Here is a 27,018-nt window from a genome sequence, read left to right on the forward strand (position 1 = left end):
ACCATTTGCATGGCACCAAGAAGATTAAGAAAGCCATAACCTCCAGCCAGTGTTTCCCACAGTGTGGTCCCCAGACCAGCAATATCAACATCACCAGGGAATTTGTTAGAAATGCAAATTCTAAGCCCCATCCCAGACCTACTAAACTAGAAAGTCTCTGGATGGGTCCCAGATCTGTGATTTCAGAAGCTCATCAGGCAGGGCCAAGATTAGGGTCAGGATAGTAAGGCAGGACTGGGCAGACTGCATAGTCAGGTCCTGCCTTTATTTAAAATTTTAGTATTTTGTTCATTTTACATTAAAGTCAATTTTTAAATACTGCACTAAAATATTATTTATCCTTTAAGATCTTTAGCACCTCCTTACATTTTGCCCTTGATTTGAAGTGGTTCACTTGCCTGCTTCCGCGTCACTGCCCCCAGGTGATTCTGATGGCCTCTAAAGTTTGAGAACCACTTCTCTACATGGTAGATGTTGCAACTTCAAATGCCTACCTAGACAACAGATAGCATAACCAGTGAAGTGTTAAACTAGAGAACAGAATTGAAGGGGCAGCTATTAGGAATGCAGGCTCAATGTTTTGGAACTTGTTTTTTAGGAGATGTGAGAAATATAGAATTTTCTTAGAATTTTCCAAATGTTAAATTAATGAAAAATGCTTCAGAGTAATCTGGGGGCTCAAACAAACATGTGTTTGCTTGCTTTTGGCTCACAGGTTGCTAGTGTGCAAGCTCTTGGTTTAAACAGTGAGAAAAATTAATGGCAAAGGTGCTTTATTTTCCTTCTGTAGAGGTTGGATCCTAAGTGAAGACTCAAATTAATCATACAAACAGGATGACATAATAAATCATAACTTTCCCCCCTTTTCCTATCAATAATCAGCTGTCAGGACATTGCCCAGAGGAACTATCATCTTTCCTCATATCAAGGCATTCCCGTGGATATTAAAAGTTTAAATTTTTCATGCAATAACATGTGTGCATCCTGACATGCATATTCCAAATATTCAGAACCCAGTGGAAATTAAAAAAAAAATCTTCAGTAGGTAACTGTGTCAATGGGTGAATTATGGTTATTTTAAAAAATCACTTTTATTGATTTTGTCCCACCAATAACTTTTCTTCTGGGTGACCTTGCACACATGACTAAATGGCTCCAAGATTGTTCTATCGTCTGTGAAAGAGACTAACATCTAACTCAGGAGGTTGTTGTGAGGAACAGGAAAAGTAATGATTGCAAAAACCCTGGCCTTTGGTATATGGAGAATTTGAATAATTTAATTTAGATTTCAACTTATTTTGAGATATTTCTAAAAGAGTTTTCATCATATTCTCTTTGTAGAATGAAGGTGTTCTTGCTGAGACATAGAGCTGCTTTAAAGAACTTCGTTAATTGAAGTATATGCCAAAACAATGACAATGTTTTTAATTGGTTGTGTGAGTTATCCATATAGATTCCTTTTTGTTCACCAACAGATTGAGTAGATGCCCAATAAGTTAATTCTTTCTGTATCTGTTTATTTATTCATTCAAGAAATAGTTATTGAATGCCTGCTATGTGTTAATTGCTGTGTTTTTTTCATATGCACAGTGATAATATATTTTAGAATTAAATTTTAAGTCCCACTTCAATTATTTGTTCTTTGTCCAACCATATTTTTACTTCTGAATAGCAATGTCATAGAACATTTTGAAGCAAATATCTAGAGCCCATTGGTCAGTCATCATAGCCTCAGGGCCCTCTGATGGCTGTGGGCATTCCTGGGCCCCCACAGAGGCCCCGTGGCTTTCCTGGGAGAGCTGAGTCACTCTCCCACCTGCTTACTCACTTTGTCATGCTTCAAAATTGAATCAGCCTTTTCCAGACCATGCCCCAACAAATTCTGCATACCAAAGATTCCATAAACTGAGGCTCCATGACACTACATTAGACCTAAAAAAAAGTTAAGAAAAGAAGGAAGGGAGGGAGGAAGAGAGGAAGGAGGAAGAAAAAGGGAAAAGAAAAAAATGTACCAAAAATCAGTAATCCTTTTATTCCTAGATCTTTCTTTGTGCTCTTAAGTAAATCATTTAATGGCATAGTTTGGGCATCTGGAGTTAATTGGCTAAGGTTTCAAATCCTTGTTGACTTTTATGCTCAATGCCCTTTGACAAATTATATATCTCCTTTAAGACTGTTTCCTGTCTACAAAATGAGGATAATAGTGACAACCACCGAATAGTGTTACTGTGAGGCTATAACCAAGCATTACCCATGAAGCACTCAAAGTGGTAATAGTAATTGCTCAACAAAGGTCAGCTGCTAATACTCTTGGGGCCTTAGCTTCCACGTCTCTAAAATGATGATGCTGGGCTGGAGAGTGAATCCCCAAATGACCTTCTAGTCCTATTCCTTTACTGTTCTTTGACTTGTCCGTCTCTTCTAAAGATCCGTTTCATTCCTGCTGCAATCCATATACTGAGGTTGTGGGAAGCTCTAGAAATACTGCAGTGTTTATTATGGAGACTTGGGGAGGACAAACCATCTTGTGGTTACTGGGTTATCTACTAAGTCTTTAGTTCACCAATAAGTAGTTATTTACAGATAAGCATTGCTTCAGCAGTCTTGGTGAAGTTTAGAAAAGAAATCCCCAGTCTCCCTGAGAGGTAAAATATACACATATTAAATAAATACTAATGTATAATAACTTCAAAATTTGGCAATACACATGATTACAGAATAAGCTAACAAAAGCAATTTTGTGTGAAATGTGTAGCAAAATAGCATAGTGAAGATAAATGCAAAAAAAGTTAGAGATAAAATTTTAAACTACAAAAAATACAAAAGTTTCTAGAAGTCAGAAACCCTCCAAAGAACGCCTTTTAAAGCATCTTGGATTTATAGCTATGCCATTACGTTCGTAATTACAGAGAATGACTTGTTTACTGAAGTAGTTAAGAATGAGTTTTAGGTAGTGGGTCAGTGTTCAAAAGGACTCTTTTTGCTGGTTGTGTGAAAGGGCAACTCTCCTCATGTCTCATATCCTATTTTTGTTTTTATAAGCTTGACATTCATTAATTCTCTGCCTTTGGGAAAAAATACAATGTGTTTTCCCAGCCAAGGAATCCAAGTCTGTTATAATTTCCTCTGCTCCATTCCAGCTTGGACTGGCACAGTTGTTTTGACTGACACTTATCCAAGAGAAGCCGAAGGAAAAGGGGCATGAGGTGACCCAGCCTCCTTCGAGTCTCTGGAGGAGCACACTTGCGGAACCTATTTTTTCTCATCCTCCACACATGGACACACATGTCCTTTTATCAGCAAAACAAACAACAACTAACAAATGAAGAGTAAAACAAGAAAAACTAAAAACACCTCTGGAGCTGAAGGCACACATCTCGGCAAATGACCTTATAACATTAGTATAGGATCTGAGGCTGAAGAACCAACCTTTTTCCTGTTTTAGATACTTGACCTTCAGCAATAGGAATCATTTAGATCGGTGTCTAACGCACACATCAGCACTGGTCGACAGTCACTCCCAATCCGTGTGCTCTGATTCTGAGTTTCAGTGTCAGCAAGAACTGGCAGTCAGTTTTTAGAAAGACAGTGGGAACTTTCTGAGAAGTGTTTATCAAAAAGGGTAAAGAAAAAGGCAGGTGGTACCATTGCAAACTGGAGCCAGAATGATGTAGTCCCTGGGCTGCCCTTCTATTTGAGAATCACATTATGTGCTGGGGATGCAGATGTTCTGAGAAAAATTGTGAGCTGCTTTGGTTGGGTTGCAAATGATGGTGGAGGAGAGTCTGTAGGCATATTTTTATGCCGGTGTTTCCTTTCCTTGATTCCAGGAGACAATAACATGGCCCAGCAGCTGGCGGTTCTCTGTGGCAGAGAGATCCCGGGACCCATCCGGTCCACTGGAGAGTACATGTGGCTCCGGTTCACCTCGGACTTCAGTGTGACCAGGGCGGGCTTCAATGCCTCCTTTCACAAGAGTAATGGGACCTAATGTATTAGTCTTATCTCCTTCATTTCCCCTATCTCTTGCTCTTTCTCTAATCTACTCTGCTCATTTTTCCATGCTAGGACACAGGTTTGTTGTAAGTCAGAGCACACGGTCTCTGACCAGCCTCTGGATGGCTATCCTTATGTCAGGTACTGAGTCCTGATCCAAGAAACTGGCCAAGTTATACAAAACGGTGGGGTATCTGGGTGGGGTATCTTCCCTCCACAGTAGGCACAAGAGTAAGATCTTTAAAACAAAATTTCAGCTTAGCTGCAGCAGGAACTAGGAGACTGCACAAAGTCATAACACATCAAAGGAGCAGTAAGTAAGAGTTATCATCAGTTCCGGAAATAACCGGTCAAAGCAATACAGAAGATATCTTCATAAATCCCTTGGTCGAAATCATTCATTTGGAGGGTGACAGGAAGAGTTTGCTGGTCTTGAAATAGGGATTTGATGAGTTAGAGAATGTGCACAGTATATGGCAGGCTATCAAGTGTAGTGTGATTGAGACTTTCAGATCTTGACAAAATGTGAAGTCCAATAATAATTTTCAATTCAAGCTAGATTAAAGTTCAAGAAGTATTTCATGGAATATGAAATATCAAAAGGCTCTCGTGCTTTTAACTGAAAAACATAATTTTAAAGTAGATTATCAATCTAGACCTTAAAAATTAACGTTCTCTCATTTATGTCTTTTATAGAGTAGAGAGCGATTGAAGATATATTGTCTTTCTCAAGGGAGGCAGGCTGCATAATGGTTTAACAGAATGGGCTTTGGAATCAGACAGACCTAAAATAAATTCCCACCTCTGCGATTTAGCTAGTTGTGTGAACTCACCGCTCTCACTCACTGATGAGCTGTTCAGTGCCTGACAACTGGCAAATTACTGCCTGCTCCGACCATTCTCTTTCCTGCACTCCCAGCCTCTCACTCTCATGTATCTCATATGTATGACAGCTCATGATAAATAAAGTTGCCATGTGGAAAACTGAACTCTTGACCCCCCTATTTTCCACCACCCCTCCCAAATTTTCTCATGTTACATTCTTCTCAATTTTATTTTAAGTATATTTTTTTCTAGCTATTGAAACCAAAAAGCTTGGCATCATTCTTGATTCATCTTTTCTCACTCTATAAATCCTAATCATCAGCAAATAAAAATGGTTCTACTCTCACAATATGTCTAGATTCTCACCACTTCCCACCATTTCTACCTCCAGTCTAGACATCTATCATCTCTCCTTAGACTCAAGAAATCACCCCTTTAGTGGGCACCCTGCTGCTGCTTTCCTCTACCCTCTCACAGCTTAAATATTGCAGAAAGAGTGATTCTTCTAAAAGTTAAGTCAGAGCATGCCCTGAAGATGCTCAAAACCCTTCAATGTCTTCCTTTTCTGATTAAAAATCAGTCTTTTTAGTTTCCTGCATGACCTACCCTGCTACCTTTTGGATCTCTCACTCAGCTGCATGCATTCTGACTTTCATGACATACCTACCACTAACACGTCAAGCCTTTCCACCAAATGTTTTCTGGACTGGAATGCTTTTCTCTCACAAAGCCTAAGGCCCAGTCTCTCATTTCATTCAGGTCCTGCTCAGATGTTACCCCAACAACATGGCCTTCTCTAACTTCCACAGACAATACAGTACCACTAGCCCTCTCCCTGTTCATTTTTCTTTGTAGAACTTAACACCATCTCACATATTATATGTGTTTATTGTGTGTCTTACTCATCTGGAAAGTAAACTTCATGAAAGCAATTTGTTTCTGTTGCTTACTTCCCTTTCTTAATATTGGCAACAACAGCAAAACAAGTACCCAATAATGTGCACCCAAAAAATACTTGTTGTGCTATTCATTTTCTACACTTTGGCCTCAGTTATTTTCAAACCACATTTCTATTGCCTAAGTTTGAAAATCCTCAAGAAAAATAGAAAAGCCTAATGTTATTTAAAGGGTTTCTTTAACTTTTCAATTTTAAAATTAATTTTCTTTGTTTCCTCTTGGGAAGGTTGTGGTGGATATTTGCATGCAAACAGAGGAATTATCACATCACCCAACTACCCGGAGACCTACCCTCCCAACCTCAACTGCTCTTGGCACGTCCTGGTTCAGAGTGGCCTGACCATCGCTGTCCATTTTGAGCAGCCCTTCCAGATTGCAAATGGGGACTCTTCTTGTAACGAGGGGGACTACCTGGGGGTAGGTCTTGTTTGCTACTCTTTCTGATTATTTCTCTGCAGACTTCATTCGGAAAACAAAATGATGATTTTTCTCTCCTGGAACATGAGTCAATAAACTTTTGTACTTGATCCTTATTGATATGAAGAAATGTACAGAATTTTAATTTGTATTTCCAGCTAAGAAATGGACCTGACATCTCTTCCCCACCCATGGGGCCTCATGGAGGAAATGGTCATTTTTGTGGCAGTCGCCCTTCCTCCACTCTGTTCACCTCAGATCATCAAATGTTCGTTCAGTTTATTTCTGATAATAGCAATGGAGGGCAAGGATTTAAGATCAGATATGAGGCAAAGAGTTTAGGTAAGTACTTTCACTGAGAATAATGTCTGTAATTTTCCTGTGATTGTTTGGTCTTCCTTGTTTAAATAGACTTGAGAAAAAATATGTAAAGCTTTATTTTCTGAAATAAGAGTAATGAGAATAGCTACCTATTATCAAGCACTTACTTTATGCTATATACATTCAATATGTCATCATGACTACTTTTAAAGGAACGTATCATTGTTCCCATTCTACAGATAAGTAAAAGAAGGCTTAGATTTCCGCCCCCCACCCCTACCCCAAGGCCACATAACAAGAGAATAAAAAAAGTAAAATTTTCCATGAGCATAAATTGAATTGATCTTAATGATCCATGAAATTTCTTAGACTTCTCCATTATAAAATACCTAACTATAAGTTACATTCACTTACAGAAACATTGTAAAGAATGATAATTACATTGTTTTGTAATCATTTTTATGTTTCTTTTTAAATGAATACATAATCCTCTGATTCTGTTACCCATTTAATTATATATTACAGTACTAATCTTTACTTAATTATATTTGCTTAATTATACTTGGTTATAATTAAATTTAATTCTACTGTAACAATTTAATTTTTGTGACATTTATTTTTGCATAATGTTTAATTGAATAAATAAGTAAAAAAGCATATCTTCAAATAAGGTCGAATTATCAGTAGAGAGTATGTCTTTGCTTCAAGCTTAGGTAATAGGATTTTAGGATAATTCTATGATCTCAGTCTCAGATTCTTGAATATATTTCAAATACATATTAATCTATGACATTATAGGCTTTATTACACATTCTCCAAAATATTAGAATTAATGTCAGCATAATTTTTTCATTTTGGGAAAGAAAAATAAGTCTCCACCAACAGATACAGAAAATCATCTAATAGCTCAAGTAGGTTCCATCACTTCCCAGCACAGTGGCTCTGGCACTTGAAAGGATCCTTTGAAGACACATCTCTGTGACAATAGCACCATCACACTGTAGGTCAGGAGTCCTCCTCCCTCCTGTCTCCATGCTGAGCTTTGCTGCTGAGTCACGGCTGGGCAGGATTTCACCAGGTCCTGAGACTTGGTAGAGTAACAGTACGTGTGTCTAGAGAGGAGACTTCAGCCCACACCACAGAATTCTGCCTTTCCATCTATACCCATGCTAGACTTAGTTTTGAATTATATTTCTTAAATCAACATTTAGTGGGAATTTGGATAAACTAAAGGTCTATTTGCAAACACTGTGACTCTTTTATTATTCCTTTGTGTAACCTCTATTCATGTAAGAATGGTATGGCTATTACTATCTCCCCATCTTTCTGACCTTAATATTAGACTTAGCTGTCTTTTTATTTCTATTGCTGGGCAACCCCAACATGTTGATCACTCGTTTCTCCCAACTTTCTAATTCAGCCATTTCCCCTAGTTACACAGTCAGCCTTTTACTTCCCCCATCTATCTTTCCACCACACTTAACTTCTACGCTACTACCATTTCTCAGCCTTTGACACCAAATTCTCCTATTTCTAAACCACCTTTCCCCAGAGACAGCTGATTGAGATTTCCATGTTCCTGTGCTCAATACTCTTTATTTTCATCAATTAATTGACCTATTAATTAATTAAGCAAACATTTACCAAGTGCTTTACACCTTGCAAACTACCAAGGAGTTCATAGTGCAGCGGAAGAGACAGACAAGCAAAGGTACAATTAGAACATGGCATGGTGAGTGCTAGAGAGAGGAATGCATCAGGAGCTATGCAAACATGTAAGAGAAACACCTCACCCAGCCTGGAGGATTAGAGAAGGCTGCAGTGGAAGGAGATGAATAGAGATGTGCCAATCGGTAAGGAAAAGATGGGACAACATATAAATTCTCAATGTCATGCAACAAGGAATATCCATGGATTTGAAAGAATTCAAAACAGAGTCAAAAGGAGTTAAAAATAATGGTGAAGCAGGCAAGAATCATAATCATAATGCTAAGGGCCATAGCTGCCACCATAAGGAGTTATGATCTTAACTGAAAGGCAATGGGGAGCCCTTGGACGATCTTAATCCAAAGCATGATCAGGTTAGAAACATCAGTGTGGCTGCAGCACTGAAAACACATTGAAAGGAGGAAGACTAAGGTAGAGAGACGAGATTAAAGAGTAATTCAGCAAAAAAGTATTAAGCCCTAAACTAAGGCAATGTCAGTGAGAATGTAGAAGAGAAGGCATATTGAGAGATATTATAAATATGGACTTGAGTGGATTTGAGGGTCAGCTGGATGTGGGGGCGAAGGGAAAGGATGGGAAGCACCGTAGATGGCCCATAGGTTTCTGGCTGGGTGGATACTTTTATTTCACAAACATTAAGAACTTGCCATGTGACAGACACTATACTAGGTCCTGGAGATACAGCAATAAACAAATAAAATGTATGTGTTCAGGAGCTTAATTTTAGTGTTAAAATACATATAACATAAAATATACAGTATGTCATATGGTAAAAAGTATTAAGGAAAAAAATAAGGTAAAGAAGATGGACTTAATTAGAAGGGAAGATGATGCTGTCATTTACTCATATGGACCTCTAGAATAGATGGTGAGTAGATAATAAGGTCCATTTAGGACATGGTCAGTGTGAAATCTCTGAAACACATTCATTGGAGATGTCCAATAGGCTGTTGGAACAGGGGTGTAAAGGTGGGAACAGGGATCCGGATTGAATTTAGAAATACCTGAACCATTAGCAGGCTGGTTGTAGTTTAGGTCATGAGGATGAATGACAATCAGAAAAGTATTTAGATTGAGAAGATGAAGGGCCTACCAAGAGATTCCTGGGGATCTCCAGCAATGCCAGGAAAGGCCTAATAAAAGGCACTCAAGGAGGAATGGTGAGAGGGATAAAACAAGGGGAGAAGAGCTTAGTGTCCAGGAAGCTAAGAGACAAAAATATAACAAGGGAAGATGTGGCCAAACATGTTAAATGCTGTGGATACAGAATGAAGGCTTAAAAAGACCTTTGGGTACACAACTGTGAGGCCAGTGTGGACCCGGACAAAAGTGCTTTCATAGGGTTGAAAAGTGAAGGGAGGGTGAAGAAGATAAAAAAGAAGGTGGTGAGGAAGTAAAGTGACTGTAAATTACTTGAGCTTGTGATATATGGAAAGATCAAAGGAGCACGGAGGAGAGAGACAGATTAAAAGCATAAGTGGAGGGATTGAATAGGGCAAGGTCCCTGAGGAATGGGAGCCCGACCCAGATATACAGGAAGGCAGTGTGCAAGGGGAAGTAAAGGTGGGTGGAGAGGCGAATGAATTTATTAAGGATGGTAACAAACGAAAGGATTGCAAATGGAGAGCCGTCTCATCTGACTTCTGCTTTCTTGCTGAAGGAAACCTCCTAGTCAGGGGCTGAGACTAGAAAGGAAATGGCGAGAATGAAGGGATAGGGCATGCAGTCAAGCTTTAAATAACTGTTGTAATTTACATAAAACATGGGAGGACTGCTTCGCAGTGTTGAGATTGGAGAACATGCAAGTGTAGTGGCAGCAATTTCGATGAATGATTTGAATAGAATATAACCATAAAATTGAGATTTTGTATGAATTCTGAAAGAAACACCAGAAGCGAGGGAGTTTACGGCAAAAAAATTTACATCTTCAGAGATGAAGGAGTTCTGGGTAATGACAAAATTCAGGAAATGACCAGACTTGGCTTAATGAGAGTGGAAATAAATATCAGTAGAATTTAGTAGGTCTGGTATCTGTGAGGCTAAGGTATTGGACAGGTTCATTTCATTGGTATGGTTAGTACCCAGGTTAGCCAGTTTATTGCTTGGTTTGTTTGCTAAGAGTGCCCAACATATTTGTTGACAAAATGAAAGTATTTTTTACATAATACTTTGGTCTTCTAGAAAAGTTTAAAAGCTTGTTTTTCTTCTTGCAAAAATGCATCTAAAATCTGAAGAAACATAATGAGTGATTGCCTGCAGAGTTGTGTAAATATACTAGTATACCTGCTAAGTCTTTTAAACACATTAAGATCACAGCACTGCATCATTCTACTGAACTGAACAGCCAGTGGGCAGTTATTAGCACTAGTGCATTCACATGCTTATTAAGTGGTGGTCTATGGTAGTGCTCCCATGATGTCCTGCTGCTTGCCCTGTGTGCCATATCATTGTGTTGACTTTAAGGAAAAATGCAACTTCCAGAGAGAATAAATGGTTTGGAAAATTAAAAAGTGGCATACTTGTTAGCTTCCTTGATAGAAAATTCAGAATTTATTTGCTTAAAAAGTAAATAAGAATAATTTCAGATGAAAGAAAATTGAGATTGGAAATACAGATGAAGAGCTCTTTTTTTTTTTAATGATCGTGGCCGTTGATTCCGTGCTCTTTCTCCAGACTGTAGATTGATTTAACTGTGTTTCCTGACAGCCTGTGGGGGTAATATCTACATCCATGATGTGGATTCTGTTGGCTACGTGACCTCGCCCAACCACCCGGACAATTATCCCCAGCATGCTGATTGTATTTGGCTCATAGCTGCTCCTCCTGGAAAGCTCATAAGGCTACAGTTTGAAGATCAATTCAATATTGAAGTAACACCCAAGTAGGTCACCTACATTTAATTTTTCTCCTCGCCAGAGCTGTTTGTTTTGTTTTGTTTTGTTAGCTGTTATGTCTCAGTACAATTTTCTTCTTCATTTCTTAGCAAGATGTACTGCATAGATAATCTAGGGATGCAGAAGGGAGATGCTTAATGCCTCCAGGCTGAAAACGTTGCCTGCCAGACACTCTCCCGTCAGCTGAGCAGATCGTTCACAGATATTGTCCCTCGTGACCCCATGCACATCCTCCAAGAGACACTGAGGATGGCCGTTTGAGATTTATGTGATCTGCTCTTCCTCTCACAGTAAAAGTGTAGTGTCTCTGCTAGATGAGGATTTATTTGCCCAGCCTCACACTGAGTGTCATAAATGATAAAATATCTGTTTAACAAATGGAAATGTGTATTATGTGACATCAGAGGTCACCAGCTTCAGAAACAGGACTAAAGCAAGTACAGTACAATTTCTAATTTCTATTTAATAAGAATTCTGAAAGATAACACACCAGAAAGTAAGTCTTACTATGTTAAACACAAAGGGAATAGGCAAAAAGAAAAAAATCTGTATTTTTTCTCATTTAACAAAAGTGTGCATACATTTGCATGAATATGTGTTTGGTACAAATCTTAGTTACAAGAGCTCTTGTTTACCATGTATGGGCACCTTATCAAGGCCACTCTCCCACTCAGTGAGCATTAATTGGCTGATTGACTCAAGAAATACTGGGTAAATACTTGATCCCTTTTATGGACATAGAAAATTCCAGCTCAGACTGTCCATTAGCCCGGTCTCAGAGCTGTCAAGAGAGAGTTCATCTTTGTCATATGAAATGCGTTGAATCATCATGTGAAATAAAATACTTGAGTGTTTTTTAAATTCCTAGGGGTTAATTTGGGAATGACTTTTAAACTTATAAAACTAATGCAGAATATGGGAGGAAAATGAATATTCTTCAGTGTGGTACATGTAAACCCCCACCCCCTTTTTTACCTTCTAACTAAACTGTGTGTCATGGTTAGGGAGAATATTATAGAGTATTATGAAGGGAGATGCTTAAATTGACTCTGTTGCAGTGTCTTCTGCTCCAGAAAAGCTAACTTAATAATGCCCTTGGAAAAAGTAAGTGAAATCTTTTTCTAGCAAAATATGTCAAAGCAATTGTCTTCATATATTAAACAGAATTTTCTTTCACTTTAGCTGTACATCCAATTATCTTGAGTTGCGAGATGGAGCTGATTCAAATGCACCAATAATTTCCAAGTTGTGTGGTACCTCTTTGCCCAGAAGTCAGTTGTCCTCAGGAGAGGTGATATATTTGAGATTCCGTTCTGACAACAACTCCACTCATGTGGGATTCAAGGCCAAGTATTCTATAGGTAACACTTTTTATATTCAGTAAGAAAGTAGGGATAGAATAAATACATTAAAACAAAACACACACACAATTATAAAAGAAGTCTTTCCATCTGCCTAATTTTAATGATAGAAATAAGTAAGGAATATAAATGTTTAAAACTGCAAGTCATTAATTTTTACTTTGATTTCCATTTTAAAACACTTTTCTAAATTTGAATATTTTGTATTTTGTCCTAACTTGTTTGTGAAAAACACATTAGTCAAATCAAATTCTTGTTTCTTCCTATTATTATGAAATATTTATTATTTTAAATAACAAAACTCTTTAGTAAATGTTAACTATATTTAAAATAGTGATTTTGAACTCCTCATCATTAACAGATAATTGAGTCGATTTCCCCCCTAAGCTTCTAGTGCCAAATCAGTCAGTAGACAAAAAGCAAAGAGTTCTTCAGTGTTTTGATTTCCTTACTTAAAAAATTCACTATAATATGTCCTGGACATTAACCAAACATATTTGATGCATACAACACTTGGAAAGCCCAGTTGTAATAACATTTAACCTATACCATAGGTTGTTTCATAGCTGATGCAAATTATGTATAACTCAATCTATCACACCTGCCTAATGAAAAATAATCGAATAGTAATTTTCAGGCCTTGAGCTACAAGTTACTGCAGTAAAACGTTTATTTGATAGTTAAACTAGAAATAGTCAGCATCACAAAGGAACCACAGCACCCTTCCCAGCTGAAGTTGGACTCAGTCTTCAGAATCCAACACAGGATACTGGGCAGGCCCTATCAATCTATCAGTTGGTTTGTGAAATGAAATGTTATTGCAACTGATAGATTTTACATGGCATCCCAAGAATTAAAGAGATATTACAGAATATGTCCTTCAAATCTTTCAGTCTTTCATTTTCCATTATTGGATTGAACTTGTGCTTTCATTTCTCTGTACATCAATAGTAGATTTCTCATAGTAAGGGAGCACTAACCAAGCATTTTCAGAATTTTTGAAACTTCAATTCATGTTCACTTGGCATATAAAAGTTTTCAAATGTGCTGGTGAAATTGTAAAAAATCTATAATAGAATATTGCTCTCTTTTTTTGCAGCCCAGTGTGGGGGAACATTGACAGGGCAAAGTGGTGTCATCCAAAGCGTCGGATATCCAACACTTGCATATTCAGACAATTTATTATGTGAGTGGCATCTCAGGGGTCCCTCGGGACACTATCTCACCATCCATTTTGAAGACTTTAACCTTCAGAATTCCTCTGGCTGTGAAAAAGACTTTGTTGAGATCTGGGAAAACCATACCTCTGGTCAGTAAAAGACGCCTGCTATCTTTGGGGGTGTTTATTTTCACATGTACTCACTCAGCCTCTAAAGATTCCTCACTTCCAAGAAAGGCAAAACTATGTCTGTTCTTGGCAAAGAAGTGCAGCTCAATCAGATGTGGGGAGTGCCAGCCTTTCTCTCCCTCCACACCCATAAACAATGGGTGTCCTGAGCCGCACATGTCATCCTATAGCTCACCCTGGAGACCATGGAGAGAGCATATTCTTCCAGGGCCACATGTAGTTATTTGAGGGACATTATGTGGAGTAAGGAGAAGAAAGGGTAATGTAGCCTGAAAATAATATGAGATGAACACATGTCACTCTATTTATTCCGACCATTTCTTTAAACAAATGAGCTAGCCTTCCTCATTGTGCTGAGATGCCGTTGCCATGACTGGTTGCCCTTTATCTTACACATCATATATTTGAATATATTTATTTTTATTCATATTTGCCCTGCTTCTCTTGACAGAGGTTATCATTTCTTCATGGACAGGGTCTTATCTTTTATTATTTTCTTCATATGTGCAGAACACCTCCAGTAGAGTTTAAATAAAATCAATTACCTGGACATAGACATACTTACTTATTTGACTCTCACAGGAAATTTACTGGGCAGATACTGTGGAAACATCATTCCTGACAGCGTGGACACATCTAGCAATGTTGCTTTGGTCCGGTTTGTCACAGATGACTCTCTTACTGCCTCAGGATTCAGACTGCGGTTTGAATCCAGTCTGGAAGGTAAGTTCATGGATTTATGTAAATATGTATATTATTGAGCACCTACACTGGATAGACATTATGCTAGGCACAGATGTTATAGCAATTGGACAAAACACCCCACAAAAAACAAAACTAAAATACCAGACTCCTGTCTTCTTGGACCTTACAGCTTAGTAGAGAGGCAGATGTCAATCAAACAGTCACACTGATAATTGAAAACCACACCTGTGGTCAATGCTACGAAAGAAGGGAACTAGAACTAGGAGAGATATAAGGGGACGGGAGTTGTACTACATTCATTTTAAGGAAGTCAGCCCATTAGTCCTACTCAGAATTTGCATTCCAAATTCCCTGACAAACTCAAGTAAAATAAAGATCTTGTCTGGAAAGAAAAAAAAGAGGATAAGTACTTTAGCCCACTGATTTTCCTGACTCTAAGATTACTACATTTATTGGTCTTATATTTCTTGGGCCATGATGATAAAATGCTGTGAACTATCATCCCTGGAAACAAAGGTTAAATATTAATAGGAAATGAATACAAATGTTTTGTCTAAGTCCTTGCATACATATAGTTATGTCATTGGTGGTCGTTGGTGCCAATTTAATGCCAGCAAGAATCCTCAATTTGGGTGCAGTGAAGAGGAAACTTTATTGAGTGCAAAACAGCTCAATTGTGATACAGCACAGTGTGAAAACAGCATGGCTGTGAGGCAGCTCTGGATTAGGCAGCCCTGGGGCCAGGCCCCTCTCCAGGGAGACAGCTCTGCTCTGCTCCTGGCTGGACTTCTCCACCCTGCGCTGGTCTGCTCCATTCTGCACTGGTGCGGCATCTTTGGTGTTTCAGCTCCAGCCAGGGAAACTCACTCTTAGATAAAAAGGGAAGCTATGGTCCTAGAGTGGAGAGAAGCTGATTTAAATAGACAGAAGTCCCCACTCCTGGTCCCTGATTGGCCCATCCTCATGCAAATGAGGACTCCAAATCTTCACAGTTTGATTGGTCAGAATGGAGCTGCTCTGATTGGTTGGTGAAGAAGCTGATGGAGATAGAACTGGGCAGCTATGATTGGATGGGGAAAGCCTCAGTCCTATTGGTTGAAATAGGATTCTAGGAACTCCTTTATAAGGGCTGGCTCAGATGGTGGGAACACAGTGCAGGTACAGTTCAGTGCGAGCTTCTCCCTGAAGTGCAGTTTTCATAAGAGTTCCCGTGTAGAAGTGGCTGCTAGGCTTTGTTCTTTATATTTGAGCCCAGTTAGCCACCAAGAGCTCTTCTTAGTAGGTATCTTCTTTCTCAGAATCCACATAAATAGGGCAATAATTTTGTCGAATATGAGAATGGGAAAAGAAACCACTTTAATTTTGAGGACACTCTTTATAGAAAGAGTCAATTTGGTTTCATTGGAAATCCTTTTTTCTTCCTCCTTCAGAATGTGGTGGAGATCTACAGGGCCCTACTGGAACATTTACTTCTCCCAACTACCCTAACCCAAATCCTCACGGCCGGATCTGTGAGTGGAGAATCACTGTGCAGGAAGGAAGGCAGGTCACACTAACTTTTAACAACCTGAGGCTGGAAGCTCATCCGTCCTGCAACAGCGAGCGTGTGACAGTAAGTGTCCCGTGCAGTCAGGGATATTATATTCCATTAGTTAAGGAGTTCATTGTCTCATAAATCATAGTCGGGAAACTAGGTCAGGAATATTCCCGTCATACGACTGTATCTCAGACAAATTCTCAGTATTTTAGACAGGACAAAATCTCAATAAACTGCCACAATATTTGTAAAAGCTGTTTTAAGAGGCTATTAGTTATCACAACATACATCAGGGCCATTGGTAGGATAAATTTTAAGAGCAAATGGCAAAATGGAGTAAACAGAGAAATTAAGCCTATAGGTAACACATGGCTGAGTGGGACTGGTCACAGAACAACCCACCACCACAAGTTTTAAGCAGATGAGTATTTCTGTATAACACCGTTCTATGCCCGAGGTACTGAGTGACCCCTTTGAGGGGCCATGGCTGCTTGTCCTCCATGTAGCTCAAATGCTTTGAAATATAGCTTCAGATTTTTTTACCTTCCCTTAGCAAAAAGCAAAATATCCATGAGTGTGAAAGGAGATTATTGATTGTGAAATGACAGATCTATATGCATATACTGTATGGATTGTAGATTAATATAAGTATATTTTCCTACCCAACTTGTCCTTTCTTCAGGCTTTGTTATCTCAGTAAATAATAATTCCAAACTCCTGATTGCTCAGGTCAAAAACCTTGATGTCTCTTTTGGATACCTTTCTCTCACACCTTATGTTACATCCATAAGCAAGTACCATTGGCTGTATGTTTTTAAAAGATCCAGAATCTAACTACTTTTCATCATATCCATTATTATTACTATCACCACTCACTTAGATTTATTTTAATAACTTCCACCCTGTCTCCTTGCATTCTCAACACAGCAGCCAGGGTGATAGGTTTCAATGTAAATCATATCATGTTGCTTTCATTGAAAATCTTCTAATGGAAAATCCCAAATCCTTATAATAGACCACTGGCCCTACATTACTTTTGCCCCTTTCTTTCCTACCTCTGCACCTTATCTCACACTCCCTTCCCCTTTTGCTCACTGGCCTCTTTTCAGTTCATTGAATATGCTAAGAATCCCCTCCTGGACCCTCCCCCTCCCCCCCCCACACTCTCCCAACCCACTTCGCATGCACTACTGCCTTTGTCTAGATGGCTGTCCAGTCAATTCTTTCACTTCACTGAGGTCTCTGCTCAAATGATTTGATCCATGAGGCCTAACCCAAGCACCCCATATTCAATAAAACTCATCGTGGCCTCTTCATTTCCCTCTATTATTGCTTTCACAGCACTTCAGACCACCTGACATTCCACATTTATTTGCTTCCTGCTGATTGTCTGCTCCCCCAACCAGGATGTGAGCTCCATTAGGACACGCACTTGGCCTCCTTCAATGCCCAACGCCCAGTGCCTGGCACATAAGAAGGACAAAAGTTGTTGAATAAATAAATAGAAGTACTATCATTATTCATTTTAAAAACAAGCCACTTTTGTTCTCTATTTAAGTGTCTCCTGTTGGATAGTGAGTTTCAAAAATATGAAACATCTTTGTATGTATCTACCACTTTTTATGACCCCAAAATGATTACATTCAAGCTTAAAATTTTGCCGAGTTCTGCTATCTGAAAAAAAAGTACCATATTTCATAAATTCATTTATATATTAATTTTAATCTATTTTTTCTGATTACAAATACAATGGATGCTTATTGACCAAAATTAGGAGAGTTCAGAAAAATAAAAAATTGGAATTCTACACACTCATTAAAATTTTGACGTGTATGCTGGGGGTTTTTCCTTTGAAATGGTTTTCATAGTTGAGATCAAATTGAATATAATGATGATTAAGAATCTTACCAACAGAATATCCACATGCCCTGCAGGAAAGATAATATGAATAATTCTAGTTTCAGAACTCAAATAATTACAATAAAATTCACAGTGATAGCCACAAATTCTGAATTATGTTTTGTCATTTCCCCATCTCTGAATCATATATGCCAAAGGCATCCACTCTCAACTCTGTTGTCTACTTCTTGAGGAATTTCTGTCATTATTTAAAAATAATATTCCTATTTTGCTACGTCTTTATTTTGAAGTCTTATACATTATCTCTTTACCCCCAGCTATGGACGATGAGATTTAGCTCTCTTCACACACCAGCCCCTACCACCACCACAAATGCACACAGTGGTGTGCACATTTCACATACTCCCCCAACTTCCTCCAAAAATACTTAGATCACAGATTTTGTTTAAATTGTTATTTAATGTTTACATTATTATGATTATGTAAACACCATTAGCAATGAAGCCAGGTAGTGTATTATGATAGCGTTTGCTTTTGTTTTTTGTAATAATACTAGTAGTGCCCTTTGTTCATTTCTTGGTTTTCTATGTATCTATCACTAATTCTTCCACACATTTTCCACTCCAGGCATATGTCCCCACCTTATACAATAAAGTAAGCAATATCCTAGCAATAGCCCTCCTTGAGCCTTGTTCTACAAGCCTGATGCTGGCTGTCATGTTGGGATTTCCCTTCACCAAATATCCAAGTTCCTTCCTTTCTCTTCTGGGCTGGAGGCCTGGCTGAATGACATGTGCATTTCCCTTTTTTGGTTAAGTTTCTCCGTTTAGTGAGGCATATGCTCTTGCAGCTTCTTAAGGAAGTGGAGATGAGTGACAAAGGTTTAAGAATGTGTATACCTAGAATTGTGCTTACTTTATCTTTAGTCTTCAAATATATATTACATATTTGAATATATTACATATTTAAAAATATCACATGTGTTCAATATATTAATATTAATATATGAATATATTAATCATAATTTTGAAGTATTTTTCTCTTTTTGTGGTCAATTTCTTTTAAGTTCCTGTTTCCTATTTACATATATTAGTCTCTGCTTCTGCCATGTTTCCCTAAATGTCTGGTAACCTTGGCTGTTCATTTCTATTTAATAATGAAGTACCAAACGCCTAATGGGAAGCTCTGTGTGCATGACTGGGGTTGTACATTTGTGTGCTTCATGGGAGGTGACAAGTGGGGAGATGGCTATTTAATTAGAGGAAACTACAGCTGTCATATCTATAGGTCATTTCTCCTGGGGAGGTTAAAACTCCAACAAAGAAACACCTTCGGAATTAATTTCTGAATTTTTAACATGATGTCCACATTCCTTTCCTTTGCAATATATTTTTATAGATTTGAGGTTTGTTTTGTTTGCTCTTCACTCTACTCCAAACAAGGGGATGTGGGCTGCCCTTTGCTCACCCTTTATTTATTTGAGAACTTCTCAAAGAGAAAAGAAAAAAGAAAGGAAGAAGCGGGGAGGGAGGGAGGGACTCGGGAGAGAAGAAGGAAAGAAAGGAGCTAAATTTAATAATCAATTATAGTAAATAAAAAAGCTTATATTTTTGTGATGGAGTACATTCTCTTTTTCCATAGCTCTTAGTGTCATTTTCTGGCACATTATTTCTAATTGTGAGCCATTCAAATCCTTTCTAAAAAAAAGAAAAAAGGAATGTCAAACAATCACTCATTCAATTATTGTGTAGTTACTTCTGGATTGTCCTTGAACTGTAAAAACCAGGAATGCTAAATCATACTTTGCCAATTACTATAAATATGTGCATAACTAGAGTTATTGTTTAATATGTTGGAGTCACAGATACTCTAATCAACTTTTTAAAATTTGAATTAGTAAGAGAATGGAAGCTTGAATCCATTAGTAATTAGGAAAGAACAATTGATAATGAGATTGATGCTTTAAATTACTTTTCAAGGCATTTAAAATATTTGATTTCATTCTTCACATCATCAGAGACAAACATTTCAGCCTTCATCCTAAATATCAAAGGTCCTGATGCATTGTTATGAAAAACTGCCCAGCAGTGAACGCTATGAACTGAGATGTAAGCATGTTGGCATATCTACTTTACATTTAGAGCACAATTTCCTGTTGCAAAGAGTACAGCAGTTTTTCATTTGTCACGACATGGCAGGAGGGCATTGCTGCTGTATTTTCATTTAGTGAAATGACCCTGAGGCCACAAAATGTGCTCTGGGTGACATAGTGGTTTGTGGAACTGAGCTAGGAGCCCGAATTGTTCATTCATTTTAGCACAGAGTTTCCTTAGAAGGAAGTGTGTCTGGGCTGGAAATATAACCTCCTAAAAAGTACTCAGTAAGATGGACTGTGTGTCTAAAGGTTAAACTGTTTTTCTAACAGGTGTTCAATGGCATTAGAAGTAACTCACCCGTGCTCGGGAAGCTATGTAGCAGTGTGAATATAAGTGATGAGATCAAATCTTCAGGAAATACAATGAAAGTCATTTATTTCACCGATGGGTCCAGGCCATATGGAGGCTTCAGTGCTTCCTACACATCCAGTGAAGATGCAGGTAATACAGGGTGTTCTAAATAGATATGCTTGCAGATGTCCCCGCAGCTACTGCCCACAGCAGCAGAGCCATCTACTTCAACTTCAGTGATTAAAGTTACAGCAAGGATCTTCTGCATAGACAGACATGCATAACCAGATAGAAAACCCATGATGGATAAAAATTTAAAAAATAAAAATTCCTTTGGTTTTGGAAAGAAGACTGCCATTGTGAATTAAAACTTTAAAAAATGCTGTTAGAAAAGGTGCTAGCTCAATTCCATGATTATAGCTTGTTTTCAGTCCCGCAGTCCTCTGTCATTCTTTTGTGCTAGGAGACCATCTTCCTCTTAGATAGAAGGTAATTCCCTTCCAGAAAGTATGCAGCTGATCGATGTTTCTCTCTCATCGATGTTTCTAACTCTCTATCTCTCTCCCTTCCTCTCTGTAAAAAATCAATAAAATATATTTTTTTAAAAAAATGCTGTTAGAAGAGGTGATAGCTCAATTCCATGATTATAGCTGGTTTTCAGTCCCGCAGTCCTCTGTCATTCTTTTGTGCTAGGAAACCATCTTCCTTTTGGATAGAAGGTAATTCCCTTCCAGAAAGTATCTACATTAATTTAAGACAGAGATAGTTTACTGTTTCTTAGTAATCCATCCTTATACACATTTCCAGCGTAAATGAATGAGGAGTTCACATTTGACGTAGAGTATTTGAAAATTAAGCAGGGTATGGCCTTTCTATTCTAAATATCCTCCTACTCTCTGGATTTATGTTATTATCTAAGAGGTTTTAAATTTAGGAAAATTTGAACTACATATTAAAAGACTTTAAGTTATTGACATATGAAGTCTTTATTTCCTATTTAAAGGGTCAATTTATTGGCACTGTAATGTTATATGATGTTTGATCCAATTAAATTATTGGATCAAGTGGAGAATTGCTAATTAGAAGCCATTGGGACCACTGTTATATTTAAATATTCCTCTAAATTAAATATTAATGAGCACCCAAATTAGGAGATATTGATGCAGTGCCAAACCCTACCCACTTATTCTTCACCTACAGGAAAATAAAGAAACTGCTCATTTTTGCAAATATTTTGTTCTAAACCCACAGAAACTTCTTCCATGGTTTGCATGCATGAGCCAGCCGTTTACCCACAGCCTTGACTTCACCTAGAAAAAAAAAAAGTAAAAATGTTGCTGCTATTGTTACTGATTGTTCCTATATTGTTTGTGTCTTCTGTTATGGCATGAGTTTTACTATTTTCTCTGTTGCCTTTTGTGTCTTTAGTGTGTGGTGGGGCCCTTACCAACTCCCCGGAAGGAAACTTTACTTCTCCTGGCTATAATGGAGTCAGCAATTACTCAAGAAACCTAAACTGTGAATGGACTCTCAGCAATCCAAATCAGGGAAATTCATCCATTTACATTCATTTTGAGAATTTTTACCTAGAAAGTCACCAAGACTGTCAGTTTGATGTCCTAGAGTTCCGAGTGGGTGAGTCCAATTGGATCATGTTCTTCTATTTATCTACAGTCTTCTTCTTATGCCTGGAGACCACCCAGGATGAGAGGAACCGGATGGCTGTAATATACGCACATAGGGTCCAAAAGAGTGTTGGTCAGCAGAGCCATAATTCAGTGTGTGCCCAGCTGAGGAACACATGCCCTATGAGCAGTGAGAGAGATGAATCCGTCTTCATAACCAGACCGTGTGGTTCAACTGATGAGAGATTCTGGTTTGTCTTTGCTCTTAATGCGTTCAGGTGGCCCCTTCACTGTAACCTAGTACTCCAGACTCCTTTCCTCAGAGACTGGAACATAAAATTGTCAGTATCAGTGGTTTACTGAACTTACAGGATTCGTAAAAGCAGCTGTGGAAGTCTACTTAGGCCTTAGAAGTCAAAAGAAGTTTCGAAATACACCAGATGGAGAAGCACCTGGAAGTCATTTGAGGAATCATCCCCAGAGCGGTCAAGTTTGTCTTTGATTTCAGGATAGAAAAGGATTGAGGTGTACTTGGTAAACCATAATTCTCTTAAGGATGTTTAAATATCTTCATTCATGAAACATGAATACATTTTAGTTCTTTCCCATAGTCAAGGCATACATTATCCATTGATATTCTTTTCTGGGTTAAAAAACAAACAAACAAACAACAAATAGAGAAGGAAAGTAACATTGTAGACCATCTATTTTGTCCAAGATTCACCAAGTTCCATGTTATTGCAAAATGTAAAGAAAAATAGGCTGAAAGCAGCAAGAACTAATGTAGTTTGCTGGTGGCAATGTTCTGGGGCAACTTGAGGAATCAATGGTGGGTTTGAGAACATGGAAGATAGCATTTTCTAGAAGGAGAATTAGATAAAGTCTATGGTCATAGACCAACTACCTCAGCAGGAGAACCATCTGGGCTTCCCAAGATAGACAAATCTAGAGGAGGCTTATGAGAGAAATGGATGTTGTAGTTTGAGAATGTTCTCCATGTAATTCTGGTAAACCCTCACCACTGCCACCTGGCTCAAAGCCACTGGCTCATAGAATCACATAAAGCAGTTAAATGCAATCTCTCTACTCCCCCAGTTTACAGACAGTGAAAATACTATCTTTTGTTGACTTATAAGATCAGTGATGTTTTTTGACTCAAAAAACAGAGAGCAGATCAGTGTGAGTGCTGCAGGTGCACTATAAATGTTAATTACATTTCTGTGAAAAGTAATCTTCATAAAATATTCAGCTCCAATGTGATAGTTCTTGGTCTGAGTACTAATACCTTTTATTTTAGTTTATTAAATTCAGTGAAGAAATCATTGAAATATTAGGCACTTACCTTATTTACTTATTTATTTTAAGGATATAGGAGACTTTAGTAACATTATCAAGCAACATGACCTAATTGACATTTTACAGAATGCTTCACCAAATCACAACCAAATACACATTCTTCTCAAGGGCATATGAAACATTCACCACATTGATTTCTAGATTTAGTATAATCACAATCAAAATCTCAGGCAATTTGGGATATCTACAAACTAATTCAAAAATTTATATGGAAATACAACTAGAATAGCCAAAACAACTTTTAAAAAGCACAAAATTAGAGAACATATACTAATTTATTTCAAAACTTACTGTAAATCTATAGGAATAAAAACAGTAAAGCTATGTTGTAAAAACAATATAGTATTGGCAAAAGTCTAGATATACAGTTCAATGTAACAGAATAATACAGATTCACCTACAAAAATAAGGACATTTGAATTTGGACAAAAGCACAAAGGCAATTCAATGGGGGAAAATCACCTTTTCAAATAATGTGCTAGAGCAAATAGACCTCTATATGCAGAAAGAGAAAGAGAGAGAACTTCAACCCATACCTCACATTATATACAACACTTAAGATGTATCATAAATTGAAATGTAAATCTAAAACTACAAAACTTCCAGAAGAAAAATTCTTTGTAATCTTGGTTAGGCAATGTGTTCTTAATAACAACACTAAAATCATTTTAAAAAATTGGACTTCATCAAAACCAAAACTTTTGCTCTGTGAATTATACTAAGAGAATGAAAGGATAAGGAGAAGATATTTGCTAATTATATCAAACTCAATAAGAAAACAAATAAAATACTGGGTGAAATAATTGAATTGATATTTTTTATCAAAGAAGAAATACAAACAGCAAAGGAAAAAAAGCTCAACCCCATTAGTCATTAGATAAATGCAAGTTAAAATCACAATAAGACATTAGAAAGTTAAAATTTAAAAACACACACATACCAACAATACCAAAGGCTAGTGAGAACACAGAGCAACCTGAATATTCATACAGTAATGAAATGGTGCATCCACTTTAGAAAACATTTCCTATAAAATTAAAAATACATTACTATATAACACAGCGATCACACTTCTAGGTATTTAGCCAAGAGAAGTTTAAACTGTGTTCACATCAGAACTTTACACAAAAGCTTATAGCAAATTTAAAAACTTCATATTTTCCTGATGCCTCAACATCCTCACAAACAGGATGAGCAGCCCGCCTAGGTGACCAGGTGAACCAGAGTGATAAGGCCGGTCCCTGCCACAAGCTCCCCTTCTCGCCCTCCCTGACCGTGGCCTGGTGACATTCAAATGCACCAGGGAAATCCCTCACACCTTTTGTTGCATTCTCCACCCTGACCCCCAATAAAGGCACTTGCTCACAGGTCTTCACTCTCTCTGGGCTCCCCACCTGCTTGGTTGAGCCAGCTCCCTGGGCACTTCTCTCAAAAGATCCCTTGCCCGCCTCTTCTAGGACCGTCTCTACCCAGTCTCCACTTTCTGTCCTTGGTTGTCAGGTTCTCTCCAGCCAGTCTTCAGGTGACTATTCAGGATGGTTTTTCTGTATTTTAGTTGTAATTCCAGTTTGGTCCTGGGAGAGTGTCAGTGTAGCTTCCACTTAACCAGCCGCCATTTTGGAACTCTATCACTTTTATCTTGATCACATATTTTGTCCAGGGTGGGCAAACTTTTTGACTCGAGGGCCACAATGGGTTCTTAAACTGGACCGGAGGGCCGGAACAAAAGCATGGATGGAGTGTTTGTGTGAACTAATATAAATTCAAAGTAAACATCATTACATAAAAGGGTACGGTCTTTTTTTTTTTTTTAGTTTTATTCATTTCAAACGGGCCGGATCCGGTCCGCGGGCTGTAGTTTGCCCACGGCTGATTTTGTCACTGTTGTTTTATATTTCTTATTACCTAAAAAAAGAGGGATCCTTGACTTCACCTAGAAAAAAATGAAAGCAGTAAAACATTCCATCTAGTTCCATCTCTGTTTAGATATGCTAAAATAATTATGAAAATATAAATTAGAATAAAATGGCATCTATATTAGAGAAAGAGGTCTCTACCAAAAAATATATATATATATATTTTTTATTTTTACCCTGCTGGAGGGACTCTTTCTTTTGCAGTTGACAAAGATGGAAAGGAAATTTTTGAAATGTCTGCTATTAAATAATTTAAACATGTGTCATGAATACCTTGAAATGTTGTTATTATTGATTCTTACTGAATTCACTTAAAATCTATATAAATAATGGCACTTGGTGTGATATTTTGTTCAGGTAATGCTGATGGGCCTCTGATATGGAGACTTTGTGGACCTGTAGCATCTACAGTGCCATTGGTTATACCTTATTCTCAGGTATGGATACACTTTGTCACCAATGAACGTGTTGAACATACTGGATTCCATGCAGAGTATTTCTTTACAGGTAAGACTTCTGATTAAGCTCTCAAACTCTGGCAATAAAATAATAGATAAAAATTTTCATAATAGTTTCTGTAAAGATCACATATATATTTTGTTAGATTTATTTCTAGGTTGCTATTGGTTTTGTTGCCAATGTCAATAAGACATTCTAAATTACATTTTCTGTTTGATTGTTGCTGATATCTAGAAATTTTTATTTTTTTTACATTGATCTTTAGCACAGAGATCTTGCTATACTTTCATTAGTTTTAGTATTTTGTCTATAATTCTCTTTGGTTTTTTTTCGGTGTAAATCATCATATCTTCTGCAACTAATAGTGCTTTATTTTCAGCCCCAATATTTTATTTCTTATATTATTTCATTAGCTAAGCCATTATCATAATTTTGAATGGAAGAGATGATAGCATCTTTTTTTTTACCCTAATTTCAGTGCCTATGATATTTCATTGTTAAATATATTGGTTGTTCTTGGGTTTTCAATAAATACTCCTTGTCAGAATAAAGTAAGTTTTTTAAATTCTTAGTATATGAAAAGTTGTTTGCTCTTTTTTTTTCTGTGAATGGGTATATAAGATTTTATCAAATAATTCTGCATCTATTGAGATGGTCCTATTTTTTCCCCTTTAATATGTTAATGTAATAAATTATATTGAAAGATTTTTTTCTCTTGTTAAACCATTCTTTGATTTCCAGGATAAACCCAATCCAGAAATTAATCTAACATGGTCATGGTGTATGTTTTAAACATATTACTGGATATTATTTGCTAATGTTTTGTGTTGGATTTGTATCTGTGACATTCATTTTAATGCCTGAAAATTTCACCCAATACAGGCAGGACTCCTGTTGCTTCTTTGGACCATTAAAGTTTTTCTAGCTCCTTTTCACCAACATGGCAGTTCTTTTAGATTCCCAACTTGATGCAAAACTTTCAACTCCATTCCTTGGTTTTGTGGAGGTGCAAGGCCATGTGTTCTCTTGCTGTCTGGTCATCAAAACCTTAGACCCCAATCCCTGTGGCCATATCTTGGTCCTGTATTCTCTCAGACTAATGCAACTTCAGTTTGAGATTACCCCTCAGAATTTGAGTACACTTATTGTTTGCAGATTTGGGAGATCCCCTTTCTTTCCATTATGTTTGGATATGAATCAAAAGGTTTTGGTTATGGTTTTATCTAACATCTTTTTTGTTACAATCAAATGGTTGATTGGGAGGAG

The 27,018-nt window shown here is 37.6% G+C and overlaps 1 protein-coding gene across 1 annotated transcript in view; it reads left to right on the forward strand.

Moving 5' to 3' along the window:
* Positions 1 to 27,018, forward strand: part of CUBN (cubilin) — a 282,087-nt gene that overhangs the window by 179,321 nt on the left and 75,748 nt on the right. Inside the window, exons 41-51 of the mRNA XM_006093733.3 lie at positions 3,831 to 3,977; positions 6,005 to 6,195; positions 6,354 to 6,537; positions 10,951 to 11,125; positions 12,321 to 12,499; positions 13,599 to 13,808; positions 14,430 to 14,570; positions 15,983 to 16,164; positions 20,375 to 20,546; positions 21,825 to 22,031; positions 25,651 to 25,800. Of these exons, the coding sequence (XP_006093795.1) occupies positions 3,831 to 3,977; positions 6,005 to 6,195; positions 6,354 to 6,537; positions 10,951 to 11,125; positions 12,321 to 12,499; positions 13,599 to 13,808; positions 14,430 to 14,570; positions 15,983 to 16,164; positions 20,375 to 20,546; positions 21,825 to 22,031; positions 25,651 to 25,800 (1,938 nt within the window). The remainder of the gene's footprint in view (positions 1 to 3,830; positions 3,978 to 6,004; positions 6,196 to 6,353; positions 6,538 to 10,950; positions 11,126 to 12,320; positions 12,500 to 13,598; positions 13,809 to 14,429; positions 14,571 to 15,982; positions 16,165 to 20,374; positions 20,547 to 21,824; positions 22,032 to 25,650; positions 25,801 to 27,018) is intronic.

Source organism: Myotis lucifugus, unplaced genomic scaffold, assembly GCF_000147115.1.
Source record: "Myotis lucifugus unplaced genomic scaffold, Myoluc2.0 scaffold_121, whole genome shotgun sequence".
In the NCBI taxonomy this organism is placed as follows: Eukaryota; Metazoa; Chordata; class Mammalia; order Chiroptera; family Vespertilionidae; genus Myotis; species Myotis lucifugus.